Here is a 25,621-nt window from a genome sequence, read left to right as displayed (position 1 = left end):
AGTTTCCTGCTTGCTAGATCCAGCCGGTTCCCTGTTGGCCAGCCTAGGCAGCCTGTACCCTATGGGGCATTTCCTGTTTCTCAGCGGGTGTGGAACAGCCTCGACCCAAGGCCAGGGAACTTCCCACCAACTTTACCTTCTCCAAGATGATCTGAATCCCAGCCTTGGGGAGGAGTCCTCTTCCAAGTTTGTTTCTTCCTTGGGTAATTTCTCTCAGCCATAGTGTATTCTTGAGCATTCTCTGTACTTTCGTATGGCTAACCCCCTGTTATAGTTAATAATTCTTTTAACTTTTCCCGTTCAAATTGCTGTGTGGTTTCCTGGCTCCTAATGGGGATATTGACAGATGTTCCTGCTTGCTTGCTGGGTGACCCTGGGTAAATCCTTTACCGCTCTGTGCCTCCCATGTACAGTGAGGATAATAAGAGCGGCACCACCTACTTCAGAGGCTTGTAGCACAATTAAATGATGCAATGCAGTGAAGTGCTTAGTAGAGGAATGTACCCTTTGTTGTTGTTGTTGTTGTTTCTTGGGAGAAGAGGTGGGTTGAGAAATAGGGAGGGACAGTGAAAAAGACTACCTGACTAAAGGAATTTTTTTAAAGGATCAGTAATAAAGCCAAGTGGTGATGAGATGCAACTAAATAAAATAATAAAATAAATTTAAATTAATGAGTTTTCTCTCCTTTTTTAGAGATGGCCAGCCTGGGAAACAAATTTTGCAGTTACTGAAATCACATGGCAGAGATCTATGGGTAATATTGGTTGGAACCTATAGAAAGTTATATTACAGCTAAAAACAATAAAACAATAGTTTCTGGATATCACTTTATTACAATATCCAATTGAGGATATAAAAACCATCACCCCCAAACCATCTCAAAATAGAACAGCTTCAGTGACTCTTTCCATCTTGTAATTTCAGGAGGATCATCCTCCTTGTCTGCTTATCTGCCCATGAATCTAGAGAAGTGATTAGATTTCTCATGCTTTTTTATGGGGGACTCCATGGGCCCAAACAAGATTCAGAAGAACTGTCTCCCTCTATGCCTTTTTTCTCCTTTGTTTTAATCAGAGAATTGGGCAAGAGTAGAAAAGTAAACACTATTTTTAAAGAATGTTTTTGCTTCCTTTCTTGGACTCTAAATATTCTTGGAGCAAAAGTTCTCTTCAAATGTAGACAAATGTAGAATCTTGTTTTGAATTTTGGAAATAATCCAACTTATCACCATAAACTCTGACACTGATTTTAATTTGACTTTTTGTTATAAAATTGGTGTGTGTGTGTGCACATGCATATTCATGGGAAAGATGATTTTCCCCCCCCAGGCTTTATGATCTTCTGACATATAATTCAGTTGCTAAAACATAAAGCTTTTGCTCTTCAGGCTGTCCCATCTGACAGCCCCATCATTTCTGGATGTTTCTGTTCATTCAAAATACTCAGGAATAAGTCTTTGTCTCCACCCTGATAAATGCTGCTCTTACATGTTTCTAGCATAAAAAAAACCCAGGAATTTTAGATTTGCACAAGCCATCCAGGTAAATCTACAAAGAACTGACATATGGTCTCTTTTGGGGGAACTCTTTATTACATAAATAAATACACATATATATATATCAAGATATACACACACAGAAATGCCTCTCTATGTATCCAGGTGTAGTAGAGAGTACTAAGGAATACATAGTGTCAGTAGTTAGAAGTGAATCTCATTGCACCCTTTTTTTTTCAATCTCCTTCTGTGTTCTCTGGCGTAGCAAAGGCCAGGAAGACTTGTTCCAGCGTTATCTGACTGATGGAATAGTCTTCTAAATTGAATTGCTCTTTAGCTTCCTCCAAAATACCAAACACCTTTAGCAATGACAGGAATAAAAAGAAGTGCAGTTACCATTGTAGCCATCCCTTCTGGCACTCAACCCAGATGAGCCTCTCTACCACTTACTCCAACTCCTACCAAGTTATTGTTTGATGACAAAAAGCACAGATGGGGGAGATGAGAAAATGACAGAATAGATCATTGAGAATCCGCGAGGAAGCAGTTCTCTGTCCCCATTTTCTTGAGGGGGACAAAAACATGGGATATAGAGGTGGAATTCTGAAGCAATTAAACTCTAGGAACCATTGAAAAGTAACCTAAAGTCTCTGCTCCTTCTATAACATTAGGCTCCCATTCCACGTGACAATCCCAAACACTTCCCATCATTAGTGCTTTCTTAACATGTAACATTAGAAGAGCATGGTTGCTACAATTACCTTTCCCCAGCCATTGTCCTTGCTGGGAATGTAGTAGTTAAGGATCCCTTGATTCTCATGTTTTAATTCACTACCTAGGAAAGGAAAGATAGATGAATAATCTTACAGATTTCATTTTAAAGTTCCAAAATATTGCTACATCAGCTTAATTATACACAATAAAGGGATGAATAAATGTGGAGAATAAAAGAGGGACATCATCCAAAAGCCCACCTCTTTAGTATATGTGACACGGTTAATTCTTTCAGTAGGCTTTAGTCACAAAAAAATTGTTAGCTCATATGCACAATGTAGAAAACTTGAGACTTCTAAATTGCTATTGTTGCCACAAACCAAGTTTTGAGAATATGAACTGGTAGGATTTTCATTCTGGTTGTGTATGCATGTACAGTGTGTTTGCTGGGGAGTAGAGCTTGGCAAGGCTTACTATTCTTCACATGCCCTGTGAAAGAGGAAATCACAAATATAAGCCCCCAAAGTCAGGTTGTGTTCTTATTTCTTTTACAGGTGAATAAGAATCCACTGGTGGAATGAGAGGGAAGGGGGGGTATCCGTTTCAAATTCAGAACAGATAGATGTGTTTCTACTTACCATTGCATATTTGCAAATTATTACTAATTAAATTAATTGGGGTTAAAATTGTTTTAAAATATATGTTAAAGTAATCAAAGAAGTCATGAGAATGAAGTAGGTCTGGGTGCCTGGGTGGCTCAGTCAGTTAAGCATCTGCCTTCGGCTCAGGTCATGATCCCAGAGTCCTGGGATCGAGTCCCACATCGGGCTCCTTGCTCTGCGGGGAGCCTGCTTCTCCCTCTCCTCCCCACTTGTGCTCTCTCTCACCATCTCTGTCTCTCTCTCTCATATAAATAAATAAAATCTAAAAAAAAAAAAATGAAGTGGGTCCAATGCCTTGGTAGCCTGTAAGTAAATCGAAACCTAAACCAGAGTAAAATGCACTTGAATCTGAGAAAACGAAACTCAAGAACAGACAACTACAAATAGCCAACTAGGTTTTTGCAAATTAGATAACTGCTTAAGCTATAGCAAACCAAATATTCCCTTGCTTACCCATATGTCTTTTCTATATAAACCTCTCCCTTAGCTCCTGTTTGTGGAGTCCTCCTCATCACTGTTAGTGTGGTGCTGCCCAATTAGAATTGATATATGCGCTAATAAACTCTTGAAAATTGTAATATGCACCAGTTTATCTTTTAACAGATCTGGTGTCAGAATCAGGGTCCAAAAGTACCCTCCTGCCCAATGGCCCTGGGAGCAAACAGCAAACAGGCATAGGTACTCCCTGAGCCCTTTGTGCACACTACTTTTACACTGTGCCTGAAGATTGTGGGAATTCATAGTGCCTGGCTAGAGATTTAATAAACACATGCCTCCCTGGATGAGATTAGTTGAAAAGCAAAGAAGGAGTGTCTGGAAAATTTCGCCCCTTTAAGGTATCTGGGCTGAAAATAGATTCTTGTTGCGGCTCAATGCGCTCATCCAGGGAGTAAATGCTTGACTTAGGAGAAACATTTATCTTAGGAGGTCACCCACTCCATGCACTCCATCTGCATGCCCATCATGAGCACAGCTTGTTCTATTCACATGAAACTCCCTATACCACTGTCCTGACTACTACAGCTTCACATTCCTTCTTGTTTTTCTTCTTCCCTTGTTGTATTGATCACATTCACAATAAAGGTGGAGGCAGAGTCTGTGGTCCTTGATTCCTCATGTTTGTGCCTGAACGTTTGAGTAAGTAGTCTCCTAGACTTTATAGGTTCACTTCAGCAGGGACAGACCTTTACCCATCAGCTTGAGGTACTGGACTATTTCTGTGGTAGCTTCCATGGGCAGGCAATGCTTGTTATCAGGGTCTTGGTTTGGGTGGGTCCAATGCTTGTGCTCTGAGGTGGGGGGAAGAGGAGGGGCTATCTGTGTTCTATGGTTTGATTATCCTACCAACTGAGCTCTGCATTCAAGCAGGGCTACAGGCTGTGTTCCACAGTCTAGTGGTGCCCTTACCGGGTTCTTTAACCACTTCTGGCCAGATGAGGTACAGGCTGTGTTCCCTACCAGGGTGGTGCCAGCAGGGGTTTGGACTCCACAATTGGGTAGGGCTAGGGACTAAGCACCATTGCTTTTGTTTGGGGGAGGCCTCAGGCTGTGCTCTCCAACTGGATGGTGCTACCATCTGGTCTCTGTGTTCTAGTGGAGCCACAAGCAAGGCTAAGAGTCAGATAAGGCCTAAGTTGTGCTCTAAAATTATGCAGGGGCTATGACTGTGTCCCAAACCTGGGCAGGACTGCTGGCTGGCCTTTACAATCTAGTAAGCTGCTGGCTGTGTTTCATTGCTGGGTAAAGTCACAGGCTGGGCTACTTTTTAGGGGGGCCTCCAGCTGTCTCCCATAGTTACATGGAGCTAGAGACTGTGCTCCACAGTTGGGCAGGGTCACTGTCTGGGTTCTGTGTTCAGATGGGGCCACGGGCTATGCTCCATGATTATGTGGGGTCCACTGCCTGGGCTCCTTGCCTGGGCGACTCCATAGGCTTTGTTCAGCAATTGCGCAAGGTCACAGTCTAGGATCTGCTGGAGAGCAGTACCATAGGCTAGGTTCCTAGGCTGTCCAAGATCACTCTGCATGCTGCCTGGTTATGTGGGGCCAGAGACTATACTTAACAGGAGACAGGATTGTTGGTTTGGTTCCCAGTCCAAGCTGACTGTAGAATGAATTCCATAGCTTCCTGGATTCACTGATCAGGCTTCCTGATCAGGTGGGTCATAGGCTATACTCAGCAGTTGAGTGTGGCTGCAAATTTGCTTCTCTCTCCAGGTGGGGCTATAGAACAAGCTCCACGGCTGGCACAACTTGTTGGCAGGGAACCCAAATAAGGCAGACTGCCCACTGAGTTCACTGGTCAGATGGGGTCAATGGCTCAGCTCTGCAGGTGGACAGAGCTATTGGCTAGAATCTCTGACAAGACAGTGATGAAAGTGCAGCTGTAGGATGGGCTCCTTGGCTTCCTGATTTCTCTGGCCAGACTTCCTTGTTGGGCAGGACTGGAGGCTATACTCAGCAGTTGGTCAGGACTTTGCATTTACTTCTCTGGGCAGTGGGGCTGTAGGATGGGCTCCACACCTGGCACATCTTGTTGACTGGGGACCCAAATTAGGCAGAAGTACCCTCCAGTTCCCAGGCCACACATAGTACCAGCTCAGCTCTGCAGATGGGCAGAGCCACTGACTGGGATCTCTGCTCCAATGCCAGTACAAGTAGGAATGTGATCTGCCATGGTCTGAGTGCTGGTTGCTTTAAGTACTACCCACCTTCTCTGTTCCTATGTGACCCCCAGTGGTAAAGCTCCTCAGTGATCCCTGTAAGGTGAGACCCAAGTGGGCCTCCCAGAAAGTGTCCAGCAATACTGGAGAACCTGATGTTCACCTTTGGCTCTCTTTTTCCCACTGGAGAAACCATAGGCTTAGGAGGGCATTCTCAGTGTGCCAGCCTGGGGAAAAGGGTGATGCAGTTGGTATGTAGCTCCTCCTCTTACCCTTCTAATGCGATCCTTCTCAGTCTCTGTTGTCCAGGAGGCTGCTTTAGCCTCACTCTCATGTTCTGGGATATTCACAATGATGTCTCATCTATGGATAATTGCTAGTTGTTCTTCTTGTGACTGGGACTGAAGTCAGGAATGACCTATGTTATCATCTTGATGACATCACTCAATATTATAAGTTTCATTCGTGTTGTTTCATATAGTTATAATTCACTCATTTTTTTTCCTTTCTGTACAGCAATCTGGTATATGATTATTTCATAATTTATTTCCATTAATTTATTTTCCATGCTGATAGATTATGGGGTGCTTCTAGTGTCTGAATATTGTGACTATCACTGATTTAAATATTATTTTACTTATCTCAGAGGACAGGTAGATGCAAGTATCTAAGGTATACCTGAAGGTGGAATTTTTGGGCCATTGCTTTTTTTATAATTGGTTGTACCAACTTTGGTTTCACGTCAGAGGTGTGGAAAGTGGGAAAGTGTCACTCCCACACTTCAAAAAAGAAAAGGTTGGATAAATTGCAAATTAATGTATTTTCTTTAACTCATCAGTTCTGTGATTAGGCAAACACTGGACAAACAACTAACACAATATGTTGGGGAGAGACAGGCACCTGCAGGGAGAAACAGGATGAAAATATTTGCTTATATAAGGCAGGCATTGATGGACACCATATAGTAAGAAGATTTTGCTAAAATTTTAATATATTGCTAGAGTTGAATATTGGAGCTAGCATAAAATCATGAAGACCATATTTTTGTTTTTAATCTCTCTTATTCAGTTTGCATTAGTAATGTTTTTTTATATACAGCAGAGAGTTGGAATTTGCTTGTTAGCCAATCTGAAAAAATACTTTTTCATTTAGTTGGAGCTAAGCCTTTTTATGTATTGATTGATTGATAGTACCAATATGTTCTGTAGCAGTTCCCCTATCTTGTTCTATATTTACGTGGAAATGGAAATGCATAGATCTACGTATATGCATAAATGAACACACACACACACACACATGCACAAACACTCCCAGTATGATGGTTGTTTCTACTTCCTGTTATATTTGTAACATACAAAGGTTTGTATTTTTGTTCTAATGAATAACTTCATATTAATATCTTTATACTAATCTCCATAATCCCATTTTTTTGAGATACTGTCTTTTGGTTCCATTTATGAACAACATTCTCTGTGCTAGTAATCTCTCAGTTCCCTCTACCAACATGCAATTTAAAGCAATATTCTATCATTAACAGCTAATACCTAATATATATTCAATAATCATATTTAACTTTCCATATATTCTTTGCCTTCTTTCCCTGTTTTTGATAATTGTATTATACATGTATTTCTAAAATATATATCAAGTATGTGATATTTTATCACACAAATACCCTGCATTTAGCCCTAGTTCTACAGTTACATTTATTCAATGTCCATTAGTTCTTATGCAGAAGCTTCTCCAATCATTTCTTAGTTGATCTGCAATGTTTTTGTTTTTATTTTCTTCAGAAAGGGCTGATGGGAACAATATTCCCCGAGTTCTTATGTGTTCATGACTGTGACTTTTATTTATTTTAAAGATTTTATTTATTTATTTGACAGAGAGACACAGCGAGAGAGGGAACACAAGCAGGGGGAGTGGTTGAGGGAGAAGCAGGCTTCCTGCCGAGCAGGGAGCCCGATGCGGGGCTCAATCCCAGGACCCTGGGATCATGACCTGAGCCGAAGGCAGACAGGTAACGACTGAGCCACCCAGGCGCCCATGACTGTGACTTTTAATCTTCAAAGTCATTTTGGTTGGAGGAAAAAAACCTGGCTTGCATTTTTCTTTCATTGAGTATCTTAAATATCTTACATGCTCTACTAGCATAAAACTTTCTTGTTATAAAGTCTGTGCTCAATCTGATTTTATTTCCTTTATATATGTCTTTTTGTCTGCAAATCCAAAGTTTCCCCCTTACTTTATTATTAAAGTGCAATAGTTATATTAGCATATTCATTGGCGTTAATGATTTGAGGTCAGTTTTTTGGGGAGGTGTCTGATTTGCCTTTTCAGTTAGGTTTTGTTTTCTTTTATTTTAGGAAATTTTCTTGATAGTATTTAGTATTTATTCTATTCTGTGACATTTTTTCTTTGTAGACTACTTTTATGATTGTGTTGTATTAACATTCCCTTCCTTCTTTCTTACTTTCTCTCAAATGATTGTTTATCTTTTTGTTTAATGTTTTCCTCTTTTTCTCCAATCCAATCTCCATTTCCCTTATAGTTCCTATACTGTCTATTTGTTCCTGGTACTTAATTCTTTTTTGAAAGGCTTACTTTATTTTTTTTAAAGATTTTATTTATTTATTTGAAAAAGAGCGAGAGAGAGGTGCAAAGCGGGGGGAGGGGCAGAGGGAGAGGGAGAAGCAGACTCCCCACTGAACAGGGAGCCCAATGTGTGGCTCCATCCCAGGACCCTGAGATCATGACCTGAGCCGAAAGTAGACACTTAATCGACTGAGCCACCCAGATGCCACTGAATTGTTTACTTTAAAAAATGCTGTCAGTTGTCTTTCCATATCTTTTTGTTGTCTATTCATCTAATTTCTTAGGCTTCCCATTGTGATTTAGTATTTTCTTTCATGCAACCATTTATACTAAATATTTATCATTCCTTTGGTAAGCCCATTATAGAAGTGGATATTCCAGCTGCCTTTGCTTGCAATATTTATTTATTCTTTTTAAAGGCTAATATTTACATATGAGTTCCATGTCGGTTCCTTTTCAGTTCTGTCATATTTGAATAGCTATTTGCTCAAAATAATGTGAGGAAGAATGGGGCAACAACCACCTTACAGGTGAAAAAGTGTCTCAAACCCACATTCCCATTAAAGTTCTTGTGTCCACATCCTTGGGGATAAGTTTTGGGTCAGTGTTTAGTGTCCCTTCTTCAAGTAGAGCAAGTTGCTAGGGTAGCACAAAGTGAGATATTTCTAGTCACAGCTTTTCTTTGTGGTGATTTAGGGACCACATCAATTAGAACTCTGATACAAGTACTCAGAAATATTTGCCAAATGAATGCATAAGTGAATATTGAACTTCCTAATGGACTACGCACTAAAGAAATTCTATTTCCCACACATATGTTCCCCACATGTACTCTACAATCCATTTCTTTCTACTTTCTGATCTCCATTCTTATTGCATAATCCATCATGCTATTTCCCATTGCTTAGAAGTCTGACTCCCCTGCCTGACACACAACAGACTTCTATGATATTTTGCTCAGCATAGCAGGGTGGAAACTAAGGTAAAAATCAGAATTATTAAGTCTTGACATGTCCCTGCTTTATATTTAGGAAAGAGAAGTAAAGGACAGAAAAAAATAGTTGCTTTCTCTGGTATTGTACCATATAGGCAGAGAGCTGCTTACTGAATTTAGCTTGTAGAAGCATGCTACTTTTGAAAGAAGAGAAAAGTTTACTGATTCTTATTTGAATCTCAATTCCATATCCTGGCTCTGACAGAAAGAGACCAGACTTATATTATTAGTGCAAGGAAAAAAAAAAACCTTTAAAGTTTTGATGGATGATATTATGGACTGAATTGTATCCCCTCAAATTCATATGCTAAAGTCCTAATCCCAAATGTGATTGTGTTTGGACAAAGGGCCTTTAAGGAGGTAATTAATGTTAAATGAGGTTGTAAGAATGGGGCCTCAATCCACTACAACTGGTGTCCTTATAAGAAGAGGAAGAGACACCAGGGATGTGCACACAGAGATAAGGCTGTGTGAGGACACAGCAAGAAGGCAGCCATCAGTAAGCCAAAGAGAGAGGTCTCAGGGGAAACCAGACCTGCTGAAACCTTGATATTGGACTTCTGGCCAAGGAACTGTGAGAAAATAAATATCTGTTGTTTAAGCCCCCTAGTCTGTGGTATTTTATTATAGTAGCCCTAGCAGACTTATACAGATTATATGTGCAAATAATTGAGAATTATGTTCAAACATATGACTTTAGATATATAAATCATACAGATAGTCCTAATCTACAACTGCCCTACTAGTTAATATACAAAAGGTTGGTGAATACTATTGATCTTTGAGCAAATACAGGGAGTAGTGTATAACTTTCAACTCCCCCAAAACTTAACTACTGATAGCCTACTGTTGACCAGAGGTCTTACTGACGGCTGATTAACATATATTGTATATGTTATATGTATGATATGCTGTATTATTACAATACAGTAAGCTAGAGAAAAGAAAATGATATTAAGAAAATTATAAGGAAGAGAAAATACATTTACAGTACTGTACTTACCAAAAAAAAAAAAAATCCATGTATAAGTTGACCCATGTCATTCAAATCCATGTTGTTCAAGGGTCAACTGTATTTCTGTTTGTTTGTGGATTTCTTTCTGTGAAAATTTCTTAACACAACCAGGCACAAGGATTTTATAAGAACAAATATTAAAAAGGATCTCCAATGGCGCCTGGGTGGCTCAGTTTGTTAAGCATCCAACTCATAATTTTGACTCAGGTTATGATCTCAGGTTGTGAGATCGAGCCCCACATTGAGCTCCACACTCAGCATGAGGGCCTCCTTAAGATTCTCTCTCTCCCTCTATCCCTCCCTGCCCTGGCTTGTGCACTCTCTCTCTCTAAAAATAATTTTAAAATTTTTTAAAAATAAAAAGGATCTCAATATGGAAGATCAATAAATATCAATACCTCACAAGAAATAGTTATTGGAGACACATGCCATCTGGGTGGTGAGAACAACTAATATGATTTAACACATCTCTAACGAAGTTAGCCTAACCAATCTAATTTACCTGGGAAAACCGTTGCAATATATTTTTTAAAATTCTCTAATTCATTCTCATCTGTATCCATCTTGAACTTAGCCTTCAGGATGTAAACATTGCCAAACTTGTTCTTGAGGTGCTGAGGGCTGCCCAGGCACATGAATTTTCCCTTCACCATGATGGCCAGCCTGGTACAGAGGGCATCACATTCCTCCATACTAGCAAAACAAGACACCAGAATGATGTAAGGCTGAAAAGACCTCCATTGGAAGACATTCTGTAGTTCAACTTTCCAGTATTTTGTAACTCTTTAAAATGGAAGTTGCATTTGCCTGTCATCAACATCATGGAAAGTGGAGATACTTTCAAGTTCAAAGTAGCTGAGAACGAAATTCTCAAATGGAACAGATCATAAACTTTCTGCCCTCTCCTCTCAGTGAGAATTCTTGGCCATTCCTTTCACTAGGATTCAGGAGGAGCTCATCCTTAGGCACGTTTACTGTCCTATATTGCAAGCCCCAAATACTGTTCTCCCATAGCCATGAAAACACTTCCAATCCTTAATCAAGCCTCCCAATAAACCACACCTGTGAGAGGTAATGATGATGACTTTGCCACTTTCACGTGCCCTTGTTACTGTGTTCCAAAGCAGGCGCCGGGCCCCTGGGTCCATGCCAGTTGATGGCTCATCCAGGAAGATGACTGAGGGATTTCCCATTAGGGCAATGGCATTACTCAGTCTACGTTTGTTTCCTCCACTTCATGGTCAAAAAAGCAGAAGCAGAGATTAAATTACATTACAGTAATTTAATACATCAAACATCTATTTAATACATGTCATCTTTTACAGAAAACAATTTGCCTATTTCCAAAATGCTGAGTCAGGGAACAAGCAGAAGTACTAAAAATGCTGATTACATGCAGCTCAATCAACGCACCAGATCCAAAAACACCTGCATAAATCAAATCATTTTCATTTGAAATGTAGAAAAGTGACTTTTGTTTACAAAATCAATTTTAGCCATGTTATCAGTGAAATTTATATTCTTATTCTTGAGATTCCTTGGGATTCTTAGATACATAAGCAACATAGTGGCCAGGCTAATACAAAGAATCTTACATTTTCTTTATCCGAGAGACACAGAACTATAGAGGTAGACAAATGGTCTCTTTTGTAATTCAATGGCTACAATTCTAATAGTACCAAGGTTTTGAGTTCCATCTCTGCAAAGGGAAGATATGATACTGTCTAGGTCTGCTTTATTGCTGGCATCTAAACACTGGCAGGGCATGAGATTGCTTCATAATTGTTGCCTCTGTTTGTCAGTGGAACTTTGGTTAAACAGCAGCCACCCATTCCAAAGAGCAGAAACACAGGAGACTCATCAATATTAGCGCAATGAGAGCACCAGTATAATATCTCACCTGTAAGTATAAATAAACTTGTCAGCATAGGGTTCCAGATTTAGTGATTGCAACAGTTTATTCACATATTGTGTAATCTGGGTCTCAGGAACACCCCACAACCTGGCATACATGACCAAAATTTCCCGAGCAGTCATGTAATCCAGCAAAGCATCAGACTGTGGACAATAGCCAATTTTTGACCTTACCTGAAATAAGAGAATAACAATGGGCACAATTCAACTATCTTACTGAGCATAATAGTAAATATGGATAACATAGAAGACCTGTAGTTCTCCAGCCCATGCCTCTAAAAAGGTTAGAACCCATAGAGTTTTTCCAAAGAATTTCTCCTCCAGTGATTATAGAATCATTGCATCTGGAAGCCATTGTCATGTATTGGAACACAAGTGTGCAAAAGTATGGGTTTTTCTATCATGATGTTATCTCCCTATATATGGCCATAACCAATTGATTAAATAAATGGAAAATAATCTTGAAATAACAGTGCACCTATTTACATAAGTATATTCACCTGAAGAAGCAGAATGAGATAAAAAGAGGTTAGTCTACCATTGGCTCAAACTTTACTCATTGTAAGCCTACAGGAAATTCTGATGACCCTAAAAAGTAAGAGATCTAGATCACCAGTGTGATGTATAGTGTTAATAACTGGGTGGATATTTTTGAAATTTGGTACCTTATTTTCTCTTATACGTCTCCATTGGTTTAGTCTCAAGGGATGCTAGGATATCATAACCAAAGACTGTCTAGAAGGAGAGGTTCGACAATAATATCTAGGTTCAGCTCAGTGAATCCTACTTTTTGGTAGTGGTAGTAGATAGTTGGGCAATAACTGGGGTCTTCATGGCTCTTTTATATGCAATATAACTTTATGACCATTGTTTAAAATGTAGGTGAGTAGAACTGGGATCCTAGCTCTTATTTCAGTCATACTGATGGTAAAAGAAGACAACATATTATAAAAATTTTATAATATTTAGAGAAAATATCTGACTAAAATTTAAGTTAAAATCACTAATAACAACAATGAATATTTTAAAAACCTCTATACTTTACAAATTTTAAAAAACAAATTTCTAAGACTACACTCTTAATTTAGGTGTTAAGAGAACTCAATACATCTTGCAATATTTTGAAGATTTTATTTATTTATTTGACAGAGAGACACAGCGAGAGAGGGAACACAAGCAGGGGGAGTGGGAGAGGGAGAAGCAGGCTTCCCGCTGAGCAGGGAGCCCGACATGGGGCTGGATCCCAGGACCCTGGGATCATGACCTGAGCCGAAGGCAGACGCTTAACGACTGAGCCACCCAGGCGCCACTTCTTGCAATATTTTGAACAACAAATATTTTGATGCAGTGAGAAGGCCACTTTAAACAATGAAAGGTTATTAGTTAACTAAATAATTTGTATTTCCCTGATGGCTAGTGATGTTGAACACTTTTTCATATATCTCTTAGTCATTTGTATGTCTTCTATGGAGAAGTGTCTGTTCATCTCTTCTGCCCATTTTTTGACTTGATTATTTGTTTTTTGGGTGTTGAGTTTGAGAAGTTCTTTCTAGATCTTGGATACCAGCCCTTGATCAGAAATGTCATTTGCAAATATCTTCCCCCATTCCATAGGTTGCCTCTCAGTTCTGTTGACTGTTTCCTTTGCTGTGCAGAACCATTTTTATCTTGATGAAGTCCCAAATGTTCATTTTTGCTTTTGTTTCCCTTGCCTTTGGAGACATGTCTTGTCTGTTGCTGTGGCTGATGTCAAAGAGGTTGCTGCCTGTGTTCTCCTCTAGGATCTTAATGGATTCCTGTCTCACATTGAGGTCTTTCACCCATTTTGAGTTTATCTTTGTGCATGGTGTAAGCAAATGGTCCAGTTTCATTCTTCCACATGTGGCTGTCCAGTTTTCCCAGCACCATTATTGAAGAGACTGTCTTTTTTCCATTGGATGTTCTTTCCTGCTTTGTCAAAGATTAGTTGACCATAGAGTTGAGGGTCCATTACTGGAGTCTCTATTCTGTTCCATTGGTCTATGTGTCTATTTTTGTGCCAATACCATGCTGTCCTGATGATCACAGCTTTGTAATATAGCTTGAAGGCAGGCATTGTGATGCCCCCAGCTTTGGTTTTTTTTTTTCAACATTCCCCTGGCGATTCGGGGACTTTTCTGGTTCCATACAAATTTTAGGATTGTTTATTCCAGTTCTGTGAAAAATGTCAGCGGTATTTTATTTTGTTTTTAAGATTTTATTTATTTATTTGAGAGAGAGAGAATGAGAGACAGAGAGCATGAGAGGGAGGAGGGTCAGAGGGAGAAGCAGACTCCCTGCTGAGCAGGAAGCCCAATGCAGGACTCAATCCTGGGACTCCAAGATCATGACCTGAGCTGAAGGCAGTTGCTTAACCAACTGAGCCACCCAGGTGCCCCATGTCAGTGGTATTTTGAAAGGGATTGTATTGAAAGTGTAGATTGCCCTGCACAGCATAGACATTTTCACAATGTTTATTCTTCCAGTCCATGAGCATGGAATATTTTTCCATCTCTTTGTGTCTTCCTCCATTTCCTTCACAAGTGTTTTGTAGTTTCTAGATTATAGATCCTTTACCTCTTTGGTTAGGTTTATTCCTAGGTATTTTATGGTTGTTGGTGCTATTGTAAATGGAATTGATTCCTTAATTTCTCTTTCTTCAGTTACATTGTTAGTGTATAGAAATTCAACTGATTTCTGTGCATTGATTTTGTATCCTGCCATGTTGCTGAATTGCTGTATGAGTTCTAGTAATTTGGGAGTGGAGTCTTTTGGGTTTTCCACATAAAGTATCATATTATCTGTGAAGAGAGAGATTTTGACTTCTTCTTTGCCAATCTGAATGCCTTTTATTTCTTTTTGTTGTCTGATTGCTGAGGCTAGGACTTCTAGTACTATATTGAACAATAATGGTGAGAGTGGGCATCCCTGTCATATTTCTGACCTTAAGGGAAAAGCTCACAATGAGATACCACCTTACACCAGTTAGAATGTCAAAAATTAACAAGACAGGAAACAACAAGTGTTGGTGAGGATGTGGAGAAAGGAGAACCCGCTTATGCTGTTGGTGGGAATGCAAGCTGGTACAGCCACTCTGGAAAACAATATGGAGGTTCCTCAAGAAGTTAAAAATAAAGCTACCCTATGACCCAGCAATTGCACTACTAGGTATTTATCCCAAAGATACAGATGTAGTGAAAAGAAGGGGCACATGCACCCGGATGTTCATTGCAGCAATGTCCACAATAGCCAAAATGTGGAAGGAGCTGAGATGTCCTTCAGTGGATGAATGGATAAAGATGTGGTTCATAAATACAATGGAATATTACTTAGCCATCAGAAAGAATGAATACCTACCATTTGCATTGACATGGACGGAACTGGAGGGGATTATGCTAAGTGAAATAAGTCAAGTAGAGAAAGACAATTATCATATGGTTTCATTCATATGTGGAATATAAGGAATAGTGCAGAGGATCACAGGGGAAGGGCGGGGGGAAACTGAATGGGAAGAAATCAGAGAGGGAGATAAACCATGAGAGACTCTGGACTCCAGGAAACAAACTGAGGGTTACAGAAGGGAGGAGGGTGGGAGGATGGGGTAACTCGGTGATGGGTACTGAGGAAGGCATGTGTTGTGGTGAGCACTCAGTGTTATACACAACTAATGATACACAACTACATCAAAAACTAATGATGTACTATATGTTGGCTAACTGAACAGATAAAAAAAATTTCTTAAAACAATTTTAAAAATGAATAATTAAGAAGTTAACTCATAACAATATTAAAAAAACACAGATTCAGCAGATTCTGGGAAGATGGCAGAGTAGGAAGCTCCAATTTATCTCCCCACCTAGACAACAATTACACTGGCAGAATCTGACTGATAGAACTGTTTTGGAACCCTGGAGTCTATTGAAAGCTTGGAAATTCCAAGGGAAGATTTGGACTGTAAATTGTAGTTAATTTTAATCAATTCCAGCTTTTAGCACACTAGCACCTACCATCCTCTATTCCTAGCACTATTGTAGCATCTGTGCACATGTTCCTGGGGGAGCTGGCTGGGCTAAAGGAATCCTGTCCTCCAAATATTGGGCACCTGTATTCTGATTGCTTATTGCTGTTTCTTTCACAAACAGGAAAGTAGAGCCCATTCAAAGGAAGAAAATAAGTCAATAGATGCTGTCCCTGAGTAAGACCTGATGATAGATCTGTTACACAAAGACTCTAAAACTACTTTCTTAAAGATGGTCAAAGAACTAAAGGAAGACATGGAGAAAGTCAGGAAAACAATGTATAAACATAATGGAAATTATCAGTAAAGAGGTAGAAAATATAAAGGGACACTAAAAGAAATTCTAGAACTATTAAGTATAATAACTGAAGTGAAAAATTCACTGGAGGGATTCAAAGGCAATTTTGAGTAGGCAGAAGAAAGAATCAGGAAACAAAAAGATAGTATAATGGAAATTACCGAGCCCATGAAACAGAAAGAAAAAAGATTAAAGAAAAGTGGATGGAGTCTGTGAAACCTGTGGGACACTATCAAGTGGATGAACATGCATTGTTAGGGTCTCAGAAAAAAGAGTGATAAAGGAACAGAGAGAATAGTTGAAGAAATGATGACTAAAAACTTCCCAAATTCAATGAAAGACATGCATATGAACAATCAAGAAGCCCAATGAACTCCAAACAAGATGAACCCACACCAAGATGCATTAAAATCAAACTTTCCAAAACCAAAGACAAAGAGAGAATCTTAAAGAAGAGACATGGGATCCTCAAAAAGATCATAAACAGATTTCTCATTACAAACCTCGTAGGTCACAAAGCAGTGGGCCAGGGGTGCCTGGGTGGCTCAGTCAGTTAAGCGTCTGCCTTCAGCTCAGGTCATGATCCCAGAGTCCTGGGATCAAGGCCCGCATTGAGCTCCCTGTTCAGTGGGGAGTCTGCTTCTCCCTCTCCCTCTACCCCTCCCCCCTCAACTCATGCTCTCTCTTTCTCCCCCTCAAATAAATAAATAAAATCTTAAAAAAAAGAAGAAGAAAGCAGTAGGCCAAAATATTAAAAGTGCTAAGTTTTTGCTAAGTGCAAAATTTAAGAGAGTTCATTAATACTAGATCTGCCCTACAAGAAACGCTAAAGAGAGTCCTGCATGGTGACTCTGACAGTAGTGTATAACTCAAAGCAGTATGAAGAAATAAAGATCTCAATTAAGGAAAATATATGGGCAATTATTATTAATAAGAGCAAATATTATTGTAACAAAAGTTTGTAACTTGACTTTTTCTAAATGATTTAAGAAAATAATACACATATTATTATAACTTTGGGTTTTTTTACTCCACATTTTATCCTCTACATAATTGAAGAGACTAATTCATTTGAAAGAATTATTATTTCATGTTTTTGTTTATACAATGTATAAAGATAATTTTGTGACATCAACAAACAAAAGGGGTAGGGACAGAGCTATAAAGGAGCAGTTTTTGTGTGTTATTCAAGTTATGCTGGTATAAATACAACTTAGAGTGTTATAAATTTAATATGTATAGAACATGGACAAAAGGATATGAGAAAGGAATTTAAACATTTCACTGTAAAAAATCAACTAAATGCAAAAGAAGACTGTAATGTAAGAAATGAGGGACAAAACAGCAATAGGGCATATAGAAAACAGCAAAAGGAAAGAAGTTAGTCCCTTCTTATTAGGAATTACTTCAAATGTATATGATTAAAGTCTCAAATCAAAAGACAGAGATTGGCAGAATTATTAAATACACATGATCCAGGAGCATCTGGATGGCTCAGTCTGTTAAGTGTCTGGCTCCTGATTTCAGCTCAGATCATGATCTCAGCATTGTGGGATTGAGCCCCGCACTGGGCTTCACACCGGGCATGGAGCTTGCTTGAGATTCTCTCTTTCCCTCTCCTCGTCCCCTCCCCCAACTCGCACTCTCCCTCTTAAAAAAAAAAACAAAAAAACCCCCACCTGATCCAACTATGTGCTGTCTACAAGGTACTCACTTTAGATCCAAGGATACAAATACATTGAAAGTAAAAGGATGGAAAAAGATATCCCATGCAAATAGTAACCAAAAGGGCAGGCTAACTATACTAATATCAGACTAAATAGACTTAAAAAAATACAAGAGACAAGGAAGGACATGATATATTGGTAAAAGTTTCAATGCAGGAAAAAAAATACAATTATAAATATCTATGCATCTAATAACATATCATAAAATATATGGTGCAAAAAATTGATAGAATTGAAGGGAGAAATAGTTCTACAATAATAGCTCAATACCTCAATACCCACTCTTAGTGACTGATAGAAAACCAGATGGAAGATAAGTAAATTGAGGACTTGAAAACACAACCAACCAACTAGATTTAGCAAACATACAGAACACTCTACACCCAACAACAACAGCATATATATTCTTTCCTTTTTTATTTTATTTATTTTATTTTTTATTATGTTCAGTTAGCCAACATATAGTACATCATTAGTTTTTGATGTAGTAGTGCACATGGGATATTTTCCAGGATGGAACATATGTTAGGCCATAAATTGTCTCCATGTATCTAAAAAGATATCATACTCAATACTATTCAACCACAATGTGAAGAAGTTAAAAATGAAAAAATAAAATAAAATAAAAATAAAACTAGAAAATTCATAAATTTATAGAAATTTAACAACACCTTTTTAAACAAGGGATCAAAGAAGAAATCACAAAGAATGTCAGAAAATATATAGAGATGAATGAAAATGAAAACAAAACATACCAAACTTACATGGCTCAGTGGAAACATTGCTTAAGGTGCAAATTATAGCTTTAAACACTTACACTAAAAAATAATATATCAAACAAAAGTAGGGATCCGAAGGGGTACGTGCACCCCGATGTTTATAGCAGCAATGTCCACAATAGCCAAACTGTGGAAAGAGCCAAGATGTCCATCGACAGATGAATGGATAAAGAAGATGTGGTATATATATACAATGGAATATTATGCAGCCATCAAAAGGAATGAGATCTTGCCATTTGCAACGACGTGGATGGAACTGGAGGGTATTATGTTGAGTGAAATAAGTCAAACAGAGAAAGACATGTATCATATGATCTCACTGATATGAGGAATTCTTAATTGCAGGAAACAAACTGAGGGTTGCTGGAGTGGGGGGTGGGGTGGGAGGGATGGGGTGACTGGGCGATAGACACTGGGGAGGGTATGTGCTCTGGTAAGCGCTGTGAATTGTGCAAGACTGTTGAATCTTAGATCTGTACCTCTGAAACAAATAATGCAATATATGTTAAGAAAAAAAAAAAAAGAAGAAGAAGGTAGCGGGAGGGGAAGAATGAAGCGGGGGAAATCGGAGGGGTAGACGAACCATGAGAGACGATGGACTCTGAAAAACAAACTGAGGGTTCTAGAGGGGAGGGGGGTGGGAGGATGGGTTAGCCTGGTGGTGGGTATTGAGGAGGGCACATTCTGCATGGAGCACTGGGTGTTATGCACAAACAATGAATCATGGAACACTTCATCTAAAACTAATGATGTAATGTATGGGGATTAACATAAGAATAAAAAAAAATTAAAAAAAAATAATATATCAAATCCATCATTTAACTTTACAACTCAAGGAAACAGAAAAAGATGAAACTAAACACACAGCTAGTAGAAGGAAGGAAATAATAAGAGCAAAACAGAGATAAATGAAATAGAGAAGAGAAAAACAATGAAGAACATCAATGAAACCAAAAGTTGGTTCTTTGAAAAGATCAACAAAATTGACAAACCTCTAGCTAAACAGACTAAGGGGGTGGGGGGTAGGGCAAGGTCCAATGCTTCACAACATTGGATTTGGCAGTGATTTCTTAAATATGACACCAAAAGCAAAAAAAGAAAAAATAGACAAATTGGACTTCATGAAAATTTAAAAATCTGTGCCTCAGAAAAACACTATCAACAAAGTAAAAATGCAACACACAGAATGGGAGAAAGAAATTACAAATTATATATCCCATAAGACATTAATATCTGGGACTTATAGAGAACATCTAAAATTCAACAACAAAAAACAACAGCCTGATTAAAAAATGGGTAAAGGACTTGAATAGACATTTCTTCAAAGAATATAAACAAATGGCCAATAAGCAAGAAAAGGTGCAAATCAAAACTACAATGAAATACCACTTTGCATTCATCATGAGATGCTTTCTCAGCACCTTTTGAAATGATCATGTGATTTTAACCTTTTATTCTATTAAGGTAGTAGATCACATTTATTGATTTATATTTGTTGAACTATCCTTGCATCTCAAGGATGAATCCCACTTGATATGGGTGTATGATGCTTGAACTGCACTGTTGAATTCAGTTTGGTAGTATTTTGTTGAGAATATTTGTATCTATATTCATCAGGGATATTGGTCTGTAGTTTCCTTTTATTGTAGTGTCCTTATCTGGGCTTTGGTATGAGAATAATGTTGACTTTGTAAAATGAGTTTGAAAGTGTTCTCTTCAATTTTTTGGCAGATTTTAGGAATATTGGCATTAATTCTTTAAATATTTGGTAGAATTCACCACTGAAATCATCTGGTCCTGGGCTTTTATTTCTTAGAGAAGGTTTGATTACTACTACAATTTCCTTAATCATTATTGGTCTGTTTGGATTTTATATAGCCAGAAGTGGAATTTCTAGAGCATATGATAATTCTATTTTGGGGGGGCACTGATATAAAGTTTACCACATCAGTATCTTTTTTAAATTGTTAAGACTTGTTTTGTGACCTAACATATCATCTAAACATGTCATCTAACATATTCCTTGTGTGCTTGAATAGAATGTATATTCTTCTGCTGTTAGGTTAAAAGTTCTGTTTGTTAGGTCCATTTGATATATAGTGCTGGTCAAATTCACTCTTTATTGATTTTCTGTCTGGATGTTCTATCCATTATTGAGGTTTCCTGTTATTATTGTATCAGTTTCTCCTTTCAGATCTATTGATCTTTGCTCATATACTTAGGTGTTCTGATGTTGGGTGCATATATATTTACAATTGTTATATCCTCCTATTGAATTGACACTTTTTATCATTAGTGTCTCCCGACAGTTTTAATTAGTTTACTTTGTCTGATAAAGTATAGTCATCCCTGCTTTCTTTTACTTACCATTTGTATAAAATATGTTTCCATAACTTCACTTTCTGCCAATGTGTATCCTTGAATCTAAAATGAGTTTTTTGTAGACATATCATAGTTGGATCTTTTTTTTCCATTTTCTCTTTTTTCCTTTTTTTTTAAAATTTAAATTCAATTAGCCAAGGTATAGTTAGTTTTTGATATAATGTTCAATGATTCATTAGTTGAATATAACACCCAGTGCTCATCATATCATGTGCCCTCTTTAATTCCAATAACCCATGTGCCCCATCCCCCCACCCACCTCCCTTTCCACAACCCTAAGTTTATTTTTATTTCCCAGAGTCAAGAGTCTCATATGGTTTGTCTCTGTCTCTGATTTTTTCCCATTCAGTTTTCCCTCCCTTCCCCTATTGTCCTCTGCACTATTCCTTATGTTCCATGTATGAGTGAGGTGGTCCTAAGAGGAAAATACATAGCCATCCAAGCCTCTCTCAAAAAATTCCAAATGCATGAGTTAACCTTACACCTAAAGGACCTAGACAAAGAACAGCAAATAAAGCCTAAACCAAGCAGGAGAGGAGAAATAATAAAGATTAGAGCAGAAATCAATGAAGTAGAAACAAGAAAAACAGTGAAACAGATCAATGAAACTAGAAGCTGGTTCTTTGAAAGAATTAATAAGATCATAGTTAGATCTTAATTATTTATCCATTCAGCCTGTTTCTTTTCTTGGGAAGAATTTGGTCTGCTGAGACTTACTGATAGGGAAGGATTTATTATTGCCATTTTGTTAACTGTTTTTTGTTTGTCTTATAGTTCTTTTGTCCCTCTTTTTCTCTCTTGCTGTATTCCTTTGTGTGTCATTGCTGTTGCTTTTTGATTGATGATTGATAGGTGTTAATTCCTTTTCCTTTTCTTTAATGTAACTTCTTATTTTCTTTGTGGTTACCAAGGGGCTTATACAAAATGTTTTATAACAGTCTCTTTTAAGCTCTTTTTAACAACTTAAATTCTCTGCTTTTCTCTCTTTTTCTTCCACATTATATGCTATTTATGTCACAATTTATATCTATCTATCTTGTATTATACATCCATTAACATAATTTAGTTATAGTTGTTTAAATACTTTTTTCTTTTAACTTTTATAGTACAATTAAAAGCAATTTACCCACCACCAATATAGTAAAACATTTCTGGTTTTATCTATGAATTTATGTTTATCAGTGAGCTTCATATTTTGTTAGGCTCTCATATTGTGCAGTGTCTTTTCATTTAACTTGACAAACTCTTTAGCATTTTTTTTGTAAGACTGTTCTAGTGGTGATAAACTCCCTCAGAAAATCTTTATCTCCCCTATATTCTTGAAGTACACATTTGCTGGGTATAGTACTCTTGGTTGGCAATTTTTGTCTTTCAGCCCTTTGACTATATTATTCCACTTATAGCCTGTTTCTGCTGAACAATTTTCTGATCATTAATGGGGGTTCTCTTGTATGTAACAAGTCACTTTTCTCTTGCTACTCGCAAAATTCTCTGTCTTTAACTTTTTATAATTTGATTATGTGTCTTTAACTTTTTATAATTTGATTATGTGTCTCAGTGTGGGTTTCTTTGGATGCACCTTTTATTTTTTTACTGCTTTTGATCTTCTAGATCTGATGTCTATGTCTTTCCCCAGTTTTGCAGTTTTTATCCATGTTTTTTTTTATTAAGCTTTCTGCTCCTTTCTCTCTCTCTTCCTTCTTAGATTTCCATAATGCATATATTTGTCTTCCTGATAGTGTCCCTTATGATTCTTATGCTATCTTCACTTTTTTCATTCCTTTTCCTTTTTCTCTGATTAGAGGATTTCCAATGACCTGTCTTTGAGGTTTCTCACCCTTTCTTCTGCTTGATGTAGTCCACTGTTGAATTCCTCTATTGAATTTTTCAGTTCAGTTGTTGGATCCTTCAGATACATGATTTCTGTTTGGTACTTTTATGCATTTTCTCTTTGTTGAAATTCTCATTTAGTTCATGCATTGCTCTCCTGAACTTGGTTAGCTTTGAATTCTCTGTCAGATAAATCACCTATCTCATTAGGGTCTTTTTCTAGAGATTTACCTTGCTCTTTTGTTTAGAATATATTTCACTGTCTCTTCATTTTTCCTGACACTCTATATTGGATTATGCACATTAAATAAAAAAACCAACTCTCCCAGCCTAGACAAGTTGGCCTCATGTAGGAGAAGAAATCATGTGGCTAGGGATTCTCCAAACCTCTTAAAACTTTGTGCTTGTCCAAACCATCACTTATGTTAGTGACCCTAGGAGATTAGGGCATATCAAATCCCATCAGTGCCCTGAAAGCTGAGGAAGTGCCCACAAGCCCATTCAGGCTCCTGGAAGATTACTAATTGCCTGCCCCATTAGTTCCCAGATGCAGATTAGTTTGAAGTTCAACTTTTGTTGGAATGTTAGATATGTAGTCTAGCCCCTTCTGGCAAGAAACTGGGAGCTGGGTATGTTGGCCTACTTGCTTTGTGCTGAGCCATCCTGTCAGCCCCCAGAGCTAGGAGATTTGGGAACCAGTCTCTTGGGTGGCAGCCATAAAAATTGAGGAGCTACATGTATGGTTTAAACCTTTCAGTGCTCACGGAGAAGCTGGGAGTTGGGGAGTCCCTCCTGAATGTAAGACACTGTGTTGTGGGTGGGGTTTACAGAGTGAATGTGTTCCAGCTTACCCTATCCTTTTTGATGTATTTCCTCAATTGTATGATGTGTAGGAATCTCCCAATTCATTTCTGGATTTCTCTGAGGGAAATGATCCTTGTGTAACTGTTTATTCAGTGTATCCATGGAAGGAGGGAAAGTCAGGAGCCTCCTATTCCACCATCTTGCTCTCCAGTAGTTTCAAAGAACAGTAAAGACACTCTTGTCTTAGATTCTCAGAGTAAGGCTGCTCTTATTATCATATCACTTCCCCTCAAAAATGTATTTCTCTCTCTGAAATCCACTGGCTGAGTCAACAGTATCAATATCAATACCTGCCAGGATTCCTACCTATCACCTTCCACTACTTGCCTCTTACCTCTCCCCCCAAGTAATCATGCTACTCACATCTCAGATATTAATCGTGTCTTACCTCTAGAAGATTTTTGGTGATACTTAAATTCTCAATGAACACATCCCCAGAGGTAGCAGTCTCCTCTCCTGTCAATATTTCGAAGGTAGTAGTTTTTCCAGCTCCATTTAATCCAAGCAGTCCAAAACATTCCTCCTTTTGGATTCCAAGGGAGATATTTCTGACAGCCAAAACAGCTGGACATGTAAAATATATCTTAAAAAATACAGAAAACACAATATAGCAAAGGATATTTATAGGTTAAATTCAAAAAATACATCAGACCCCTATGGACCACTATGGACCTCAGACAGCTTCACAAAAACTCTTCTACTCTATTGGAATAATACACATAGATTCAGGAGACCACAGTGAGCCCTTGATGCTAATGACATGCTCTTTAATAGGAATGAAATCATAAGTTGGCCATTGAATAATATTACCTTTGTGAGTTCCTTAATAAGTACTGTGAAATTCAGCAATTCCTGAGGCTGCTCCAGGATTCTGTTTCTCTCATATTGTACATCATCATTTTCAGATTTCCCAGATAATTCTGTGGACATTATATCCTATATTTTCAAAAACAGCATCAGAGAGATGGATATCCCTTAGACATCTGGTCTAGATAACTGGTTGGCTTCAGGAAGGCTTAACTGGGGGATAATCTCAAAGATGTCAAAACAGAAAGTTCAAATGATTCCCAAAAGACTTCCTACATACATATCACACTGTCATTTATAAACATCCTCTATTTTCAAAGTTTAAAAACTATACTCCTATCCATGAGCAAGTAGCTTGTTCCTATCAAAATGGATACTTCATCAAAAACTGGAATCACAACAAACACTATAAATTATAACCAAATATTATTTGCTAATAATATTTATTTTATAAGATACCAATAGAGCTAAGAAGAGGGAAGATTAACTCTGTCTCTTCTGAGAGGAAGAGTGGAATCCAGGGACCATTTCATAGTAAATAAACAATTTAAAAAAAATAAATAGGAGTTAATCAGGAGACTTCTAATGGGGAAGGGAGAAAAAAGGGCAGGGCATTCCACGTGGTGGAAAGAATATGAAAGAATACTCTTAAGACTTGTCCATCACTCTTTTTTAATTTTAAACTTTGTTTTGAAAAAAATTTTATTTATAAACAAGTATAAGCACAGTATAATTCCAGTATGCATTTTAGCCTTCTAATGTTAACACCTTATTTAGTCATGGTACACTGGTCAAAATGAAGAAATTGACATTGGTTCAATTCTAGGAACTACAGATTTTACTGTGG

General features: G+C 38.0%; 1 protein-coding gene across 1 annotated transcript in view; it reads right to left on the bottom strand.

The window, feature by feature from the left end:
• Positions 1–1,616: 1,616 nt before the first annotated feature.
• The window catches only part of LOC110582272 (phospholipid-transporting ATPase ABCA3-like), a 165,165-nt gene continuing 141,160 nt past the window's right edge, over positions 1,617–25,621 (bottom strand). The window contains exons 24-30 of the mRNA XM_044915266.1: positions 24,778–24,903; positions 24,356–24,550; positions 12,038–12,225; positions 11,200–11,370; positions 10,640–10,830; positions 2,257–2,330; positions 1,617–1,854 (exon numbers count right to left, since the gene is read on the bottom strand). Of these exons, the coding sequence (XP_044771201.1) occupies positions 1,732–1,854; positions 2,257–2,330; positions 10,640–10,830; positions 11,200–11,370; positions 12,038–12,225; positions 24,356–24,550; positions 24,778–24,903 (1,068 nt within the window). The 3' untranslated portion in view covers positions 1,617–1,731. The remainder of the gene's footprint in view (positions 1,855–2,256; positions 2,331–10,639; positions 10,831–11,199; positions 11,371–12,037; positions 12,226–24,355; positions 24,551–24,777; positions 24,904–25,621) is intronic.

This window comes from Neomonachus schauinslandi, chromosome 5 (genome assembly GCF_002201575.2).
Source record: "Neomonachus schauinslandi chromosome 5, ASM220157v2, whole genome shotgun sequence".
In the NCBI taxonomy this organism is placed as follows: domain Eukaryota; kingdom Metazoa; phylum Chordata; class Mammalia; order Carnivora; family Phocidae; genus Neomonachus; species Neomonachus schauinslandi.
The sequence above is the reverse complement of the archived record's forward strand: the minus strand, read 5'-3'. Positions and strand labels throughout refer to the sequence as shown.